Below are 18,641 nucleotides of genomic sequence, written 5' to 3'. Positions count from 1 at the left end.
CTGGCATTTTTCACAGAACTAGAACAAAAAATTTCAAAATTTGTTTGGAAAAACAAAAGACCCCGAATAGCCAAAGCAATCTTGAGAACGAAAAACGGAGCTGGAGGAATCAGGCTCCCTGACTTCAGACTATACTACAAAGCTACAGTAATCAAGACAGTGTGGTACTGGCACAAAAACAGAAAGATAGACCAATGGAACAGGATAGAAAGCCCAGAGATAAACCCACGCACATATGGTCAACTTATCTTTGATAAAGGAGGCAGGAATGTACAGTGGAGAAAGGACAGCCTCTTCAATAAGTGGTGCTGGGAAAACTGGACAGGGACATGTAAAAGTATGAGATTTGATCATTCCCTAACACCATACACAAAAATAAGCTCAAAATGGATTAAAGACCTAAATGTAAGGCCAAAAACTATCAAACTCTTAGAGGAAAACATAGGCAGAACACTCTATGACATAAATCACAGCAAGATCCTTTTTGACCCACCTCCTAGAGAAATGGAAATAAAAACAAAAATAAACAAATGGGACCTAATGAAACTTAAAAGCTTTTGCACAGCAAAGGAAACCATAAACAAGACCAAAAGACAACCCTCAGAATGGGAGAAAATATTTGTAAATGAAGCAACTGACAAAGGATTAATCTCCAAAATTTATAAGCAGCTCATGCAGTTCAATAGCAAAAAAACAAACAACCCAGTCCAAAAATGGGCAGGAGACTTAAATAGACATTTCTCCACAGAAGATATACAGACTGCCAACAAACACATGAAAGGATGCTCAACATCTTTACTCATTAGAGAAATGCAAGTCAAAACTACAATGAGAGATCATCTCACACCAGTCAGAACGGCCATCACCAAAAAATCTAGAAACAATAAATGCTGGAGAGGGTGTGGAGAAAAGGGAACACTCTTGCACTGCTGGTGGGAATGTGAATTGGTACAGCCACTATGGAGAACAGTATGGAGGTTCCTTAAAAAACTACAAATAGAACTACCATACGACCCAGCAATCCCACTACTAGGCGTATACCCTGAGAAAACCATAATTCAAAAAGAGACATGTACCAAAATGTTCATTGCAGCTCTATTCACAATAGCCCGGAGATGGAAACAACCTAAGTGTCCATCATCAGATGAATGGATAAAGAAGATGTGGCACATATATACAATGGAATATTACTCAGTCATAAAAAGAAACGAAATTGAGCTATTTGTAATGAGGTGGATAGACCCAGAGTCTGTCATACAGAGTGAAGTAAGTCAGAAAGAGAAAGACAAATACCGTATGCTAACACATATATATATGGAATTTAAGAAAAAAAAATGTCATGAAGAACCTAGGGGTAAAACAGGAATAAAGACACAGACCTACTAGAGAATGGACTTGAGGATATGGGGAGGGGGAAGGGTAACCTGTGACAAAGCGAGAGAGAGGCATGGACATATATACACTACCAAACATAAGGTAGATAGATAGTGGGAAGCAGCCGCATAGCACAGGGAGATCAGCTCGGTGCTTTGTGACCGCCTGGAGGGGTGGGATAGGGAGGGTGGGAGGGAGGGAGATGCAAGAGGGAAGGGTTATGGGAACATATGTATATGTATAACTGATTCACTTTGTTATAAAGCAGAAACTAATAAAAAAAATCAGTAAAAATCCTCCTGCTTAGCTAAAAGCAAAAAAAAAAAAAAAAGAAAAACACTGCTACATTCATCCAGAATGTCTTCCTGGTGGCAATACATATGGTGAGTAAGACACTAATTTTGGATCCATACAGACGCTCTTTTGGTTCTCTGAGTGACATTTTCCTAAACAAACTGCTGAACCTTCAGAAATGAAACCTGTGATGTCTCGCACAGGCTGTACAGAATAGACATCAAAGAGATTCCAGTACTCGTGTCAGATGGGTTCTGATATGCCTGGCTGATGGAAGGATGCGTATTTGTGATATCAACTAAAGGAGAGTTGGGAAATATTTAAGCTCTTTTATTTTTATCCCTACTCATGGTAAATAAATAAACCTTTCTAAAAAACAAATGTCATACATCTGAGAAGGATTCTGGTGGCAACTGCTAAAATAAAATTTTAAAAATTAGAATAAAATATATGTATTCAAAAAAAAGTCTGTTACAAATATAAATATTTGTAACAAATATAAGTATTTACATAAATATATCTTCTACTCTAAAGCTGATTAAAGGTTTTATGCAGCCGTTTAAAGAAAAAATTGTTTGGTATAAATAAATAAAATCCCTGATGATGTTTCTCATCTGAGATTTAAATTCTAGTAATATTCTCCTTTGATTTGTAGTTGCGCTTTTTTTCCTAGTTGACGTATACATGAATTTGAGAGGCAATACCAGCTTTATAATTATAAATCCCTATTTCCGTTTATACAAGCTAGAAGAACAATGTCTCCTCTTAATTGAAGGATTCAGTACAGTATTGTCAGCTCTAAAGAATGTCTAAGGAATGTTAACAGCATGTTAAATAAGTAAACAAACACAGTAACACAGAGTGTATGGAACAAATATAGAGAATGAATAAATCTTGGTTGTTTGGGGGAAGGCACATGGCTTCACTTCAATGAAAATAAAAAATTTAAACATTCATCTGAGTAAATAGATGTAACTTAGAGGGCTAGATCAAGTCAGGTATCTTAAGAAGAACTGATGGCCTTCTGCCTGGGAAAGACGCCAAGGGTGGCCCTGATACAACTGCCTAGTAAATCTGCTGAATCTTGCAGGAAATGACCAGGCTTGCTGCAGAGAGTGGATTAAGAGAAGAGTCCTTTGGAAGGTATGGGAGGCGCCCTGGCATGTTGGCACTCACAGTAGGTATGAACTACCCAGAATCTACGTGGAGTTAGCTTCTGTTTCCCAGTAGTACTGGCCAGGCTGGTGGTGTGGGGCTGTCCTGCACTTCTGAGAATGGTCTGGTTACTCCTCTCAGCCATGATCTCAAGAGACATAAAGTTGAGAACACATCAGTAGGCAAGAGAACGTCTGTTCCATGCCTCTTCCTTTCTCCCAGCCCTAGTAGAATATGCAGATGAGAAAGATCCAGAGAGCTAGAGCCCAGAGCAAGCAGGAGGAAGAAAGAGGGATGATGGAGGCGGGGAGCAGGAGAGGGAGAAACAGGCAGATCCAGAAGTGGACCCGGGAGCCAGTTCTTCCTGATGGGGACATTTGACCATCTCTGAGCAGGAGGGTGTGGTACAGGTAGAGAGTACAGACGGTGCCTGGTTGACCCCATTTCAGGCAACACGTGGAGACAGTGTAGCCAGAAGGACATTTTGCCTCTGCTTGCTCCTTTCATCCAGTTCCTACCCTGCTTCTATCTGCCCTGGCTGCCTTCCTACACTGGGTTCCCAGTTCATCCGCTTCTGGTCCCAAGCCTCTGCCTTCCCCAGGTGTATCGACTGGCCTCTTTCTCCCTGCCAGCCTTCATGGGACTGAGCTCTCTGGCTTGGCCTTGGGGCCTCTCCCATGAGCTGCCTGGTGCTCAGGGCTCCTTGACTGCAGCCTGGGACAGCAAGCAAGGGTTGAAAGAGCATGTCTAGAAGGGATAAGGGTACTATGAAGAAGACATGGCTATTGCTAAACTGCAGACAAAGGGAGGGGGCACTGCAGACCCTTCACTGCCATCCTTCTCAGGGAATTTACTTTTTGCCCCAACTTTGAATGCTGCCACCAATTGTTTCCTGGACTTCAGTAAACATCATAGGATAGTTAATGGCATGATACTTGCAGAATTATTTTTATTTTAAGTTATTAAAGGAAAAATGTAGAAAACAACTCGAAACTCAGGGCCAGTGACTGGATTTATCAGGTTTTGTTTCCAGTTATAAACTATTTCTTATAGAGAAAGAAGAACAAAATGCAAAACCAATTTGCAAGTAAGTACAAATTATAGGAAGCCAGGTTATTTAATTTTTTAGTTTAAATTTGATTTTTTAATTTCAACATTTTATAAAATTTAATTTTATATTTCTGGTACTCTGATTGATATTATGCTACTTTGAGTTAGAAAGCATTTTCTGTTGAATTTCCCTACCTACTTTTGTCATTTTCTAATAAAGTATAAAATATGAGTTTATAATCACATCATGTCCTTTTTTCTTACTGCTTTCCACCAGTAAGGATATTTTTTCATTTTAATTTTTAATTGTGGTAGAATACACATAACATACAATTTACCATCTTACCCATTTTAAGTATATAGCTCAGTAGTCCTAAATACATTCACATTGTTGTGCATCCAATCTCCAAAATTTTTCATCTTGCACTAAGTAATTTTTTCACTTTTAATATATAGCATTACTAAAGCAAATTCCTTTGGGAGGGGGATTTCTTTCATGACAAAATATCTTTCATTACTAACCCTCAGTGATCTTATAAGAAGTTGTAACAAGAAATGGCAGCTAAACCAGCTCTCACACTGTGACTCAAGACTTTATTCTGCTTTGTTGCCTGCAGGCAAGGACAGGAGCCATGTCTTTTCATGGGTGAAAGGATGCAGTTAACATGCATACACGTTATCTCCCACTTTGGGGAAAACTTTTCTTTTAAGGCAATATAGTTAAGTCAGAACCTTCTGTGCAAACATCCAGATATTAAGATGTAACTACCGATAGAATGGTAACAACTCTAAATGCCTTACAGTAGGAAGTAGTAAAAATGCTTTTTATGGGATTGAATCACTATTTCCAAATATTGATGTCATTTTATTTTGTATACCTTTGAGTTAAAGGTATACAAAGGGAAAAAGGCAGGCAAAAGGCACCCAGGACAACGAGGTAGAACATTTGAAGGCAGCAAAGAGCAAAGATTCAAACTTATCCCTTGATCCTTATTTATTACCTTGGTGCGTTGATACATAATGACCTTTTTACCATCTACGTTCTTTTCAAGTATGTGTTTTTCAATCAGACGGGTTATTTTTCACTTTTTAATTCATTAAAGTGTTTAGTCCTGGGAGCCAAATACTGGAAATGAAGCATTACCTTTTTAAACATTCCAGACTCTGTAGGTAAAGGACCAGGCACCTCACAGGCGGTGTGAAAGAACCGGGACTCCCTGCAGTGCAATGTAAATTCTTGGCACTCTCCAGCCACATGGCCTCCATCCACTACCTCCAAAGCTCTGTAAAGAGTGGAAACAACAAATTATCAAGGATGCTGGAAAATCAAGAAGCCCAAAGGCACACTTCCCTGTGTATATTTCCAATCAACCGAAATAATGAATCATTCTTCAAAGCCTACACAGGATTGCAGATAACTTGGTACTCTCATAACACATTTATAAACAGAATTCTTTAAAACCCTGTGCAGAAAACAAATTTAGATAGGTAAATAGGTAAATTGCTAGATGGTTAGATTTTTGACATGAGAGCAATCCAATTTCATTTTATATTTGTTTGGTTGCTCTGCTGTCATTGTTCTTAAGAAAAAAAAAAGACATTTGTATGTTTCCTGAACATTGGAAATAAAGTGGAAACTGACTCCCAGTTAGGGGAGGAATCTAGGCTATGCCAGGCAAAGGAAACTGTTCCCAGTATTATAATATTTATTAGATTTAAAAGGAATGCAAACCAACGAAGGCAGAGAGTTTTAGCAGACACTGGTGGTTGCCTAGCCCAAAACCATTTATCTAAACCCCCATCCTAACTGCCACACCCTTAACACACATTTTCTTTGCTAATAACCCTGATTTTGTTCAAATATCCATGTGCTTCAGAAGAAGCTGCTTCCTGCCCTGATAATCAATCACGATTGGTCTAATCCTGGTGTCCCATTCCCCTCGCCAGTAACTGACTCAGACATATCTGTCTTGCTGATATCACCACACTGATTTAGGTCTACCTGACCCTTAAAGTGTTTGTACTTTGCCCTACTTATCTGATGCAACTCTGGCCACTGATATGAGAGAGACATCTGCTGAAGGAATCAGGAGAAGGTCTTTCTCCTGAAGGTTTACAGAAAGCAATAGTTCTTCCCTGAAAGCCAGTGTCATGACTGCATGTGATGAATGTGACAGCCATCCTGGGACCAGAAGTGGCATTAGCCTATGGAGAATAGATGGGAGGAGAAAGCAGGGCAGAAATATGAGAGCAACTTGAGTGTTCAAATACATTGCTGAGAAGCTGAATTAACCAACCCTAGACCTGCCCTAGCTCTAGAGTTCTTGTTATGTTGCATAATAAATGTCCTATTCTTTAAGCCACTTTGAGTCACGTGTTCTCTATTATCTGTAGTTGAGCAGCATTATAACTGATACAAGGGTTGATATATTTTTCTTTTTTAAAAAATTTATTATTTATTTATTTTTGGCTGTGTTGGGTCTTTGTTGCTGTGCGTGGGCTTTCTCTAGTTGTGGCGAGCGGGGGCTACTCTTCATTGCAGTGCATGGGTTTCCCATTGCAGTGGCTTCTCTTGTGGAGCACGGGCTCTAGGCATGCAGGCTTCAGTAGTTGTTGCACACGGGCTCTAGAGCACAGGCTCTGTAGTTATGGCACACGGGCTTAGCTGCTCCATGGCATGTGGGATCTTCCCGGACCAGGAATCGAACCCAAGTCCCTTGCATTGGCAGGCGGATTCTTAACCACTGAGCCACCAGGGAGTCCAGGTTGATATATTTCTTAAGCATATAATTAAGGCTGAGAAATCAAGGCTGTATAGGAGTAATTTGAAGAAATTCATCTTGTACCTCTTTGTTTTAGAAAACATTCTTTGTGTTATAGAAAATGTGAAGATATATTAGCAGCAACAATTTCTTTTTGTATTCTCCATGGGAACTGAAATAAAAAAATAATTTCTTTAGCCCAGTCACAATTTCTCTCTGCCTAAGTAACCACTCTGAACTGTTTGCTTCCTGCAACATTTACATCATATATAAGGACTTAGAAAAAAAAAAAAAAACATTTCTACCCTCTGAAAGAAAGCACTGAAGTTCACCTTTGAGGAAAATCTCTCCTTAGGAATTACAGATGGCATGTATAAAGGGATAGAAAAACACACCTAGCTCTGGAGAATCACGTAACAACTGAAAAGTATCTTAGAGTTGAGAAGGTGTTAAAGACTTAACCATGCTTGTATGTCTGCATCAAGACTTATTTTTACTAATTGGTCCACTGACCCTAAACCACAGTCCTTGTCCTTCTTCTGCTCACAAATAAGCCAAGCAGTGGCTTGCAAGTGAGCAGCAAGCAAGTGAAGACCACTAAGACTATAATGGGGAAAAACAAATCTGACTCCATATTGGATCTATTTCTTTTACTTTAACTTTCGTATTCTATTGCTTTTGTTACAAGTTCATCACTAAAGAGACATTGCCTATAGTTTAAAGTATACATAATGGCCCATATCTGGGAACCCTGCCTCCCAAGCCTGAGGTGTAAGCTAAAATACCTTTGTTTAAGTTCACAGGAAACATCCTCACCAGGCCCACCTGTAAATGGCTGCAGGAAAAAAGAAATTAACACACCCCCTCCAGAGTCTGGCTGGAATCAGGAAATATTTGCAACAGCTTTATCACCTTTTTAACTTTACCTCCTCTCCTCCCACTCTTTGTTCTATAAAAGAAACTAGCATCCAAACCCAGGCAAGATGGTTCTTTGGGACCTTAGTCCACCATCTTCTCCATCTGCTGGTTTTCCAAATAAAATCGTATTCCTTGCATCAACATCTCATTTCTCGATTTATTGGCATATTGTGAGGTGAGCAGTACGAGCTTGGACTCAGTAACAGGACAGAAAATGGATTCCAACCACTGCAGTTTTATAAATTGTAAAAGTAACAAGAAATGTACAGAAAGTCTGCCACTTTTAATACTTTTTCTTTTTGAAGAAAAAAACATATGCTATTGAATGGACCTAGTGATGCAGTGATAAACCTGAACTACATGTACTTCCTAAGCTTTATATTGTTGGAGGTGGGCAGAGTTCCAAAACGGAGTTCTCCCTTCCTGCTAGATACTTATGTTTTGTGTGATGAAAAGCTAGCAATGGTGCTCTTTTTTCTAAATTTTTCTTGTGATCCAATCCCTGCCTACAGTATAGGATTCTTTTGCCTGCAAGTAACAGAAATTCCAACTCACAGAAGCCTAATCAAACACTAAGTTTATTACTGCATATAAACGAGAAGGGTGGACTGAGTTGGTTTAATCAGTTTATTCAGTTGCTGCTGAATTGAGTGGCTGCTACAGTTTTGGTCATTACATATAGATATGATGGATACGATAATTCCAGGGGATAAAAAGACTATCTTTTCCTGTGTCTCTCTCTCAGAAGTAAGGAAGTCTTGGGAGTTTGGGACTGACATGTACACATTGCTATATTTAAAAAGGATAACCAACAAGGACCTACTGTATAGCACAGGGGACTCTGCTCAATGTTATGTGGCAGCCTGGATGGAAGGGGAGTCTGGGGGAGAATGGATACCTGTATATGTATGGCTGAGTCACTTTGCTGTGCATCTGAAACTATCACAACATTGTTCATCGGCTATACTCCAATATAAAAAATATATATATGTGTCTGTGTGTGTATATATATATATATATATAAAGAAGTAAGGAAGTCTTCCCTAGAAACCACCTAGCAGACTTCTCTACGTGTCTCATGCCTACACCAAAACAAACACTGGACCTACCCCCTTGAGGCTGGGGCCTGAAGGACATCACCATGCAGAGAGTGGGCACCAGAACAAGCTGGTGTTCTATTAGGAAGAGAGGAGTGGCGGGGGGAGTGGACATGGATGTTGGTGTGTGTCACCTCACCTCCCTGTCTTACAACACGTTCCCCACACTTACTACACTGTTGGTAGACGTGGAGTCGATATATACTCATGGTTGAATTTGAGTTACCAAAGCAGAAACGTTCATGACTCTGGCTTCGCTGCATGTTGAACCCAGGCAGTGTACTTGCCTTCCTGATTTGGGGATAAACTAACAAGACTTAGCCTGCTATCCAAAGGTCAATTCTATATGCTTCGGGTCATGATCTCAGAAGGAAGATTTAGCTTCTCAGTGGTCAGAGGAAGGGGATGACCCTCACAGGTAGTCCAGGCAAGGTCCTTGCTTCACCTGTAATTCCCAAGCCAGGAATTGCGGAGTTTGTGCTACAGCCAGTGACCTCTGACCTCCCTTGGAGGGGAGGGGGATGAGGGGCTGGCTGAATTCCTTTTCTTCCAGATCCAGATCCAAGCAGTCCTGCTGAGCACCTGGTTACAGGTGTCATTATTTCAAAGTTGGCTCCAGGACTCGGTTGGGAGGTGAAGAAAGGCCACGGGATGTGTGGGCTGAGAGGGCTTCACAAGCCAAGCTCAGCTTTAGGAGCTTCTGCCCCCAGACGCTGAGGCCTCCCTGTGAGCATTTTCTAGTTCTTCTAATGTCAGACACAGAACTGCTACTCATGGCAAACGTATTACACAAGTGTGTCTCCTGAAACACAACCTTTGCAAAACATGACACAGATATAATACACCTAGAATCATGCTGGAGGGACCCCCAGGCCCTACATTAACTTTGAAATAATATCTAGCTTTCATTCTTTCAGCAAGCATTTTTAGATTTCCTGCCATGTGTCATATATCCAAGGACACAAAGGTGAAGAAACCCACTCCAAGCCCTCAGGATATCAAGGTCTAGTAGACATAGGAGCTCATCATGCGGACAAAATATTTTTATTGTGAATAATAGTCACAGATGGAGCTAGACATAGATAAGTCCCCCTAGCTTAAAAGAAAAGCTTAGTGTTTGCAACAGGAAAGACCAATTGGAAAGTTCATTTTTCTTTTCCAAAGGGTACATTTCAGTTTACCTCCTGATGAGTAGGCTGTTGGTAGTCTTCAGAAAGACTAAGTATAGCCCCCTGGTGAGAAATTTAAGATTTATAAATGGAAGTAGACTTTCTGAATAGTCACTACTGGTCTCTTATTAAGCACAACACTTCTGGGGTTAAAAAATAAGACAGAATAAAATCAGATCCTCAAACACTGCCATACCGGTCTCGAGTTTTAGTAGAGGATAATTTACTAATTTGCTAATATATAAGCTGTACTTTCCTTTTTTTAGTACAGGTATTATGCTGCCAGAAGTGAAAGCGTTTCAGTGTTAAGTACTGTATTTTACTCAGACTCATAAACAAGTGGAATATTGGCCCACTCATTCCATTATTTCCTGTTTCCTTTTTATTTGGCTTGCTTTTAAAAACCAGATTGCCCTTGTCCTTGGAGATTAAGTAGGTAGAAAATTAATAACGGCAAGATTGTTTACCCTTTCCTAAATTAAAAGAGCCACATGGCTATTTCCAGACAAATCCAAGCTTTGTGAGGCTTGAAGCTTATATAATTTTGGAGCCCTCTTTAAGAAAAAGAAAACAAAAATATCTTACTTTTTCAAATTTTATAGCACTAGGGCCCCTCCTAAGGCATTGGAGTTGCCCATGAAACTTCAGCTTTGTTTGCTTCCTATAAATCCACCTCAGGTTTTCCTGATCTGGTCTGCTCCATCAAGCTGTTCCTCGAGCATTTTAATATGCGTAGCCCAATATAAAGCAAGTTATGAGTTTCTCTATCTAATAATTCTTGCTTCAGAGATAATGTACATGTAAAATAAAATGAGACAGAAAACTAAAGGTTTGGGATTAACTCTAGGGTATAAATTGATGCTCTACTGCCATCTAGTGGCTACTCAAAGAATTCATAGTACGTTCTACTAAACCTTGGAGCTGTGACTTGAAAGTTACCAAAAGGCGTCTCCAAGAGAGCTGGAAACACCAGATATTAGAACTACTCTTCTGAATTAAGGCAGTGGTTGTAAGGCTACATAAGTTTGCTGGCCACAAAGAAAGGGAGGAAACTTTTAATTTACTAACAAACAGCACTAAATAGTATGTGTAGTATTTCCTTGCTGCAACTGCTAAATGGTAGGGAGCTACCATATACTACTGAGCAACTTCTATCCTGCTAATATTAGACCCTGTATAAGATTATGGACACACCATCAGATAATTCTAGACCTGGAAAGGTCCCTAGTGATTACCTGGTGCAGTCCCTCATTGCACATTTAAAGAGACACTGGCTCTGAGAAACCACAAGGTTGACAGGGCCCTGGGCCTGCTGGTTACCCATGTGCATGAAACTGGATGTTAGGCTTTTCTGCCAAGGCTCACAAAGAGGCATCTAATGACAGTGTGACAATAGAGCCAAGTAAATCTGTCCTATCTCCAGGAAAAAAAACCAAAACCAAAAAACAAACGAAAAAAACCCTAATATATTTCCCTTGGAAAACCAAGGATTTTGGATTTACAGAACGAGTTTTTCTTTCAGAAGCAATGATGTATTCAAATTTGTATTTTTCTCACCTGAATTAGAGAGGAGATATAGCAATGGTATACACACTGATTTCAGAGTCATACCAGCCTAGCCATTAGCCATGTGATCTTGGGCTAGTTACTTAACTTCTCTCAGCCTCAGTTTCCTCATCTGCAAAATGGGGATTAGAATCAGACTGTCATGAGACTTAAATTAGGTAATGCTCATGAAACACTTAGCCTAGTATTGCCACATAGTAGGTGCTCAATAAGTATCAGCTATGTTTTTTTTTTTTTTTTTTTGCGGTACGCGGGCCTCTCACTGCTGTGGCCTCTCCCGCCGCGGAGCACAGGCTCCGGATGTGCAGGTCCAGCGGCCATGGCTCACGGGCCCAGTCACTCCATGTGGGATCTTCCCGGACCGGGGCACGAACCCGCGTCCCCTGCATCGGCAGGCGGACTCCCAACCACTGCGCCACCAGGGAAGCCCATGTGGATTGTATTTTGAGCTAGCATATTTATCAGGCTCAACTACGAAATGATATAGAAATGAGAATATCTGAGTTGGAAGATATCTCAGAGATAATCTAGTGACCCAATCATCTTATTTTTCAGTTGAGCTCATTGAGGACCAGAGACATTCATTGTTCATGGTCACAGGGCTAATTATTGGCAGAGTTGAGGGTAGAGAACCCATCTGACTCCTCGTTTAGAGACTGATTTCAATTCTCTGTAGATGAGTTTTATGATCACAAAGTCCCTAGTTGGATGGAGAGATGAATAAATTCTCTATGCTCATTCAAGTTTTGAAAATCCAAAACATCCTCATAGTTTTAGCCATATAAAGAATACTTAGATCATTAATACCAGTATTTGGTGTTAGCAAACGGTGATAGCTTTTAATGCAGAAAGGCTGCCATCTAGTGGTTGCACTAGAGCATCAATCTTTTCATCCTTTTTAGTAGTGTTTTTGTAAACAGTAACACACCCTGGTTTGGTTGGCCTCTATTGCTCCCAACTGCCTCCATCTTTCTGGGCCCTTTGATTTTTTTTTAGAGCAAGAAAGATATTTATTGTTATGCACTGCCAAGGAAACTGGCAGATGCCACTAACAAATGATAAAACATTCTTCTATTGCTCATTATTTCCATAAAAATAAACTATGTTTCAGTTATCATTTCTGAAATAGAATATAAACCCAACTATAAATGACCAAAAAATGCAGTGGCCATCAAACCCCAGTGCAGTGCATGTCACTAAACTTGATGCTTTAAATGGCAGCTCAAAAGCTGGGAACCATCTCCCAATGTGCTGGGTGGGACAGAATTCCCCCCATGACTGTCCAAGTTCCCCTCATATCTGACCGCTGGGAATGCAGATCATCTTCTCTCCTACAAAGGCTGGGTTTTGCCCTAGTAGTTCCATGTAGTGAAATCTAGGCTTTGGGTGCTACAGAGTGTGTGAAATTTAACTAATCTATCTCAGGACCAATATAATACATAAATTTTGGTCACTTGGGATCACTTCCCATGATTAACAAACTATGAAGCCCCCCCAGAACCAGGCTGGGCTCAGCAAAGGTTTGGCTTTATTAGTGTTGGTCCCAGAGGAAAGAAGGATCTCAATCTGAGCAAGAGCAAAGAGGACCAGGGACCAAACCACCCAGGGAAATCACTGCCCAAAACCCCAAGAGAACTGAGGACCCGTGGTCTGTATCTCAAGGAATGGCTTAGGGTTATCAGGAGTCTTGTGTTTCATGCATGACTGCATATACCCTCACTTAGAGCTGCTAAAGATTCTGGCATTTTTTTTCAGCTTTTCTTTACAATATTCCAGTTGGACAAGTTTAGTTTTTAGTTGTCAAAATATAAAAAGCTTTCTTGGGGCTTCCCTGGTGGCGCAATGGTTGAGGATCTGCCTGCTAATGCAGGGGACACGGGTTCGAGCCCTGGTCTGGGAAGATCCCACATGCCGCAGAGCAACTAGGCCCGTGAGCCACAACTACTGAGCCTGCGCATCTGGAGCCTGTGCTCTGCAACAACAGAGGCCACGACAGCGAGAGACCCACGCACCGCGATGAAGAGTGGCCCCCGCTTGCCACAACTAGAGAAAGCCCTTGCACAGAAACGAAGACCCAACACAGCCAAAAATAAAAAAAAAAATTAATTAAAAGGCTCAACATTAAAAAAAAAAAAAGTTTTCTTGATTGCTGGTATTTTCCTTTTAAGGTTACTCAAATTTCTATAACCTAATAGCAGAGAAAATGTAGCTCTTCTTTTGATGACACATATAACCCCTAAAGAAAGACTAATGACTTTACTAAGCTCATAAATAACAAATAAATAATGCAAGGGAGAGTATTTAATTAATTTATTTTTTTAACATCTTTATTGGAGTATAATTGCTTTACAACGGTGTGTTAGTTTCTGCTTTATAACAAACTGAATCAGTTATACATATATATATGTCCCCATATCTCTTCCCTCTTGCATCTCCCTCCTTCCCTCCCTCCCTATCCCACCCCTCTAGGTGGTCACAAAGCATGGAGCTTCCCACTAGCTAGTTATTTTACGTTTGGTAGTGTATATATGTCCATGTCACTCAAGAGAGAGTATTTTAAATTGCTGTCTTTTGCAACACAAAACAAAGCTAATGGTGATTATATAACCATGGAGCAGGCAATGAGCAGGAAACTTGGCAGAATATAGTTATATGTACAAGGGGAGAAAACCAACCCCGAATCACCAGAGGCAACTCTGGAGTTATCCCTGAGCTCTCCTGTTCCCAACACCCCACCTCAGATCACTGGGCAGGGGTTCTTTGTCATCATACCTGAGCTTGCTTTGAGAGCCACTAAAAATGCAGCCACATAGACCTCTTTGTTGAACATATTGCAGGGAACCTGAGAAGGGTGTAAGCTACCATCTTATTTAATATTCTCTCTGTAGGGACTGAAAGGAGAAATTTCTCTCTTTCTTAAGTGCCAAATAAACCTTTTCTTTTCCTCACCAGCTGTCTTTCAGACAATGTGGACTGTGTACCTGACCATGAAAAAATGTTAATAATTATACAGAATCATATACATTCTGTAAAGTAATTGTCTCTCTGGCCTTATCACACTACTATTCCTTTAGTTTTCTTATATTCACTTATTTACATTGTTAATTCAAGATAAACTGTAAATCTTTAGAGGAGGAAGTGATGGGGTGGAAGTTATAAATACCTGGAACGTGCTTCCACCTTGCCAGTATGATGTCCATCTACCCTTGTCCATTCCAACTACCATTATCCTACTTCCGAACTTCACTAGCTCTTCAATTTACAGAGTTTTCCAGCTATTCTCTGCTACCTGGTCTCTCCTGCATCCTCTAACCCATTCTAAAGTTATGAATAGATTGATCTTCCTGGTGTATACTGGTGTTTGAAAACCATTAGATGGTTTAGCACTGTGTACAGGAGGGTCTTAACTCCATAGTTTAGTATTCAAGCTCTTCTACCTTCTGGACCCAATTTACCTTTTCAAACATAGCTTTCCTACACGTCCTATGTCACAGGCAATTTTACTGTAATTTAGCTTTATCATAATCATGGATGGTTCTTTCTCTCATCCCAGAGAAGAAGTTCCTTTGTGTAAATAATTCCCTCTGTTTCTGACACGGCATCTGTCACATCACAGACATTCAGTAAGGACTTCTTGGGTGAGAGAATACAAAGCCCCTTTTGCAAAGATGGTTTGACTCATAACTAGTAGCTTATAACTACTCATAAGTAGCAGCTTGCAGAGCCTGCTGCTGTTTACGACTGTTTCAAATAATGTCAACATAAAGCTTTAGTTCAAAAGCACCTCTTCCTAACCACAACAGCTGCATGCTAGGTTGGTGTGTCATTATTTTCCACAAGTCTATGGTGATGTCACATACTTTGAAGACTTTACAGCACCTTTACTATGCACCATCTGCTTCCTTTGTTTACCTTGGCCCCACCTACCTCACTAGTCCAAAACGACTCTGGTGCCATGACAATTAGCAGTTTATGAAACTCTGGGGTCCCTAAATAACCTGGCACTGAACTCTTCTGCCTTAGTTAGTCCTTCCAGGCACTCAAAGAATTATCTTCCTCAGTCCAGAGCTTTGATAATACTTGCATTGCTGTAAACATTATTACTTTGTAGCATTTCTAAGCAATAAAGTTTCAAGAGAAACTGTGTAATTTGTTCCTCATACCAATAATGTTTAGTATTTATGGCATTTCCTGAACTTACAAATACTTATTTTTCCTACAAATCAGGTACTCTCAAAATTCTCACAGCTATAATTCAGATATTTAAAGGCTCTAATCAATATGTTTTTACTATATGATGGTCCATAATTCTCATAAACATAAAAGTGAGAATTGAGTCTTTAAACGTTACTTGTAAGACATTAAAACATTCCCCCACACAATCTGGTGCTTATAGTAAATGTCCTTTGATGATAATGTGAAACTAAAAAAGCTATTTTAAAATATGAGGATGAGTCTCTTTATCTCTTTTTTTTACTTTTTAAGATAATTCTTATGGAGGTTAGCTTTTACATTAATTTTCGTAACTGTCAATTTCATGATGTTTGACTTACTGGATTTCCAAATACCTGTCAGTTGTTTGATGATTAATGTAACATGCACAGTAATTAGTACATAATTGCCTGAATTACATCTTTGGCTTCCCCTATCCACCTGCACCAGGTGGGTAAATGCCACAAGGGCCTCCTAGATACATCCTTTGGTAGTGGCTAGAACTGTTATCATTTACTTAATGAATGAGTTCAATTAATGTCTTTAACTGGTGATAATGTTACAAAGGAAAACTCTAATTAAAAATCATCTCTAACAAGAAGTAATAATGTAAAACATCTTGCCGACATATCAGGAATCCAGATTGCTGACTGAAGGTGGTGGGAAGCTGGATCTGAGAACAGACTGATATTTATCATCTCGGCTCTCATGAACTGAAATCTCTCAGGCGTATGAGGCTACAAGAGATTATCACTGTGTCCCTAGTCTCCATCTAGCTTAATAAAGTTGTCCTTACAGAGATGCTAGCAACAATCTCCAAATTCCCCACCCTGAGGGGTTCTCCAACACCACTCTAACCCCCCGCTCCTCTCTCCAAACTCAGCCTTTCAGTCATGGTCAGAGAAATCTGTTTGCATTTCCCTTATGTACACCTTGCTTCATTATTTGTATGTCTTTGCTTGGGCTGCCTATTAATGCTTTTCCCTTTTCTCTTTGCAATCTTTGGCTGTCAGATTCTATTAAAACTAATTACAAAAGTCATTTACCCTGGAATATCACTGATTGTAATGAATCTTGTGTTTCCTTACCCCTTAGATATCTGGTTTATACTAAAGGAAATCCTAATTTACCAAAGGGGTGTGTTCCAAACATTTTTTTTAAAATAACTGATTTATTATTCTGTAAATACAAAGTTATAAGTGGTGGTTTGATTCCCAAATAAGCCCTAAAAGTCAATTTCATGTAGCTGAAATAGTACGCCATAGCAAAAAAGAAAAAAAGAAAGGAAAAATGTAAAGCCAATATGAAAGACAGAACTGTTTCAGTATTGGTAAAAAGAAAACAAAACAAAAAAACAAGAAAGCAATAAAACAAAACAAAAAAACAAGAAAGCAATAAAACAGTCTGAGAAACAGTCTTTCTTTTTCCCAAGGGCAGATTATTCTCTTTCTGAGATAAGGATTACTGAGAAAAAGGTTCAGTTGAAAAGAGATAACGGTTAGAGATTTTTTTCAGAGATTATAAAGTGACTTTACAGAGCTTTTGTTATTACCAGATCTAGACTGTTATTATTTCACATCAGAACTCATGGTTTTCCCTTTCCTTCACACAAATGTATCACTAGCTTTACTCTTGGGCTTTACAGCCATTGACCCTGTGATCATGATTCATAGTGGAATGAAAGAAGACACAAAGAAGGAAAGAAAAAGAGGAAGAGGACAATCCTGCAGCCTGTGGGACAAAAAACACATTCACAGAAAGATAGACAAGATGAAAAGGCAGAGGGCTATGTACCAGATGAAGGAACAACATAAAACCCCAGAAAAACAATTAAATGAAGTGGAGATAGGCAACCTTCCAGAAAAAGAATTCAGAATAATGATAGTGAAGATGATTCAAGACCTTGGAAAAAGAATGGAACCTTGGAAAAAGAATGGAGGCAAAGATCCAGGAGATGCAAGAAATGTTTAACAAAGACCTAGAAGAATTAAAGAACAAACAAACAGAAATGAACAATACAATAACTGAAATGAAAACTACACTAGAAGGAATCAATGGCAGAATAACTGAGGCAGAAGAACGGATAAGTGACCTGGAAGACAGAATGGTGGAATTCACTGCTGCAGAACAGAATAAAGAAAAAAGAATGAAAAGAAATGAAGAAAGCCTAAGACACCTCTGGGACAACATTAAACGCAACAACATTCACATTATAGGGGTCCCAGAAGGAGAAGAGAGAGAGAAAGGACCAGAGAAAATATTTGAAGAGATTATAGTTGAAAACTTCCCTAACATGGGAAAGGAAATAGCCACCCATGTCCAGGAAGTGCAGCAAGTCCCATACAGGATAAACCCAAGGAGAAACACGCTGAGACAATAGTAACCAAATTGGCAAAAATTAAAGACAAAGAAAAATTATTGAAAGCAGCAAGGGAAAAACGACAAATAACATACGAGGGAACTCCCATAAGGTTAACAGCTGATTTCTCAGCAGAAACTCTACAAGCCAGAAGGGAGTGCCATGATATACCTAAAGTGATGAAAGGGAAGAACCTACAACCAAGATTACTCTACCTGGCAAGGATCTCATTCAGATTTGATGGAGAAATCAAAAGCTTTACAGACAAGCAAAAGCTAAGAGAATTCAGCACCATCAAACCAGCTCTACAACAAATGCTAAAGGAACTTCTCTAAGTGGGAAACACAAGAGAAGAAAAGGACCTACAAAAACAAACCCAAAACAGTTCAGAAAATGGTCATAGGAACATACATATCGATAATTACCTTAAATGTGAATGGATTAAATGCTCCAACCAAAAGACACAGGCTTGCTGAATGGATACAAAAACAAGCATCCACATATATGCTGTCTACAAAAGACCCACTTCAGACCTAGGGACATATAGAGACTGAAAGTGAGGGGATAGAAAAAGATATTCCATGCAAATGGAAATGAAAAGAAAGCTGGAGGGCTTCCCTGGTGGTGCAGTGGTTAAGAATCCACCTGCCAATGCAGGGGACATGGGTTCGAGCCCTGGTCTGGG

At 39.7% G+C, this 18,641-nt stretch overlaps 1 protein-coding gene across 1 annotated transcript in view; it reads right to left on the bottom strand.

Annotated features, from left to right (window-relative positions):
• CRYBG1 (crystallin beta-gamma domain containing 1) overlaps positions 1 to 18,641 on the bottom strand; it is a gene marked incomplete at its 5' end in the record, with an annotated part of 218,495 nt that overhangs the window by 123,538 nt on the left and 76,316 nt on the right. Inside the window, one exon of the mRNA XM_079716281.1 lies at positions 5,018 to 5,156. Coding sequence (XP_079572407.1) covers positions 5,018 to 5,156 — 139 coding nt within the window. The remainder of the gene's footprint in view (positions 1 to 5,017; positions 5,157 to 18,641) is intronic.

The sequence above is a fragment of the Hyperoodon ampullatus genome, assembly GCF_949752795.1.
Source record: "Hyperoodon ampullatus genome assembly, chromosome: 12".
NCBI classification, from domain to species: Eukaryota; Metazoa; Chordata; class Mammalia; order Artiodactyla; family Ziphiidae; genus Hyperoodon; species Hyperoodon ampullatus.
The sequence above is the reverse complement of the archived record's forward strand: the minus strand, read 5'-3'. Positions and strand labels throughout refer to the sequence as shown.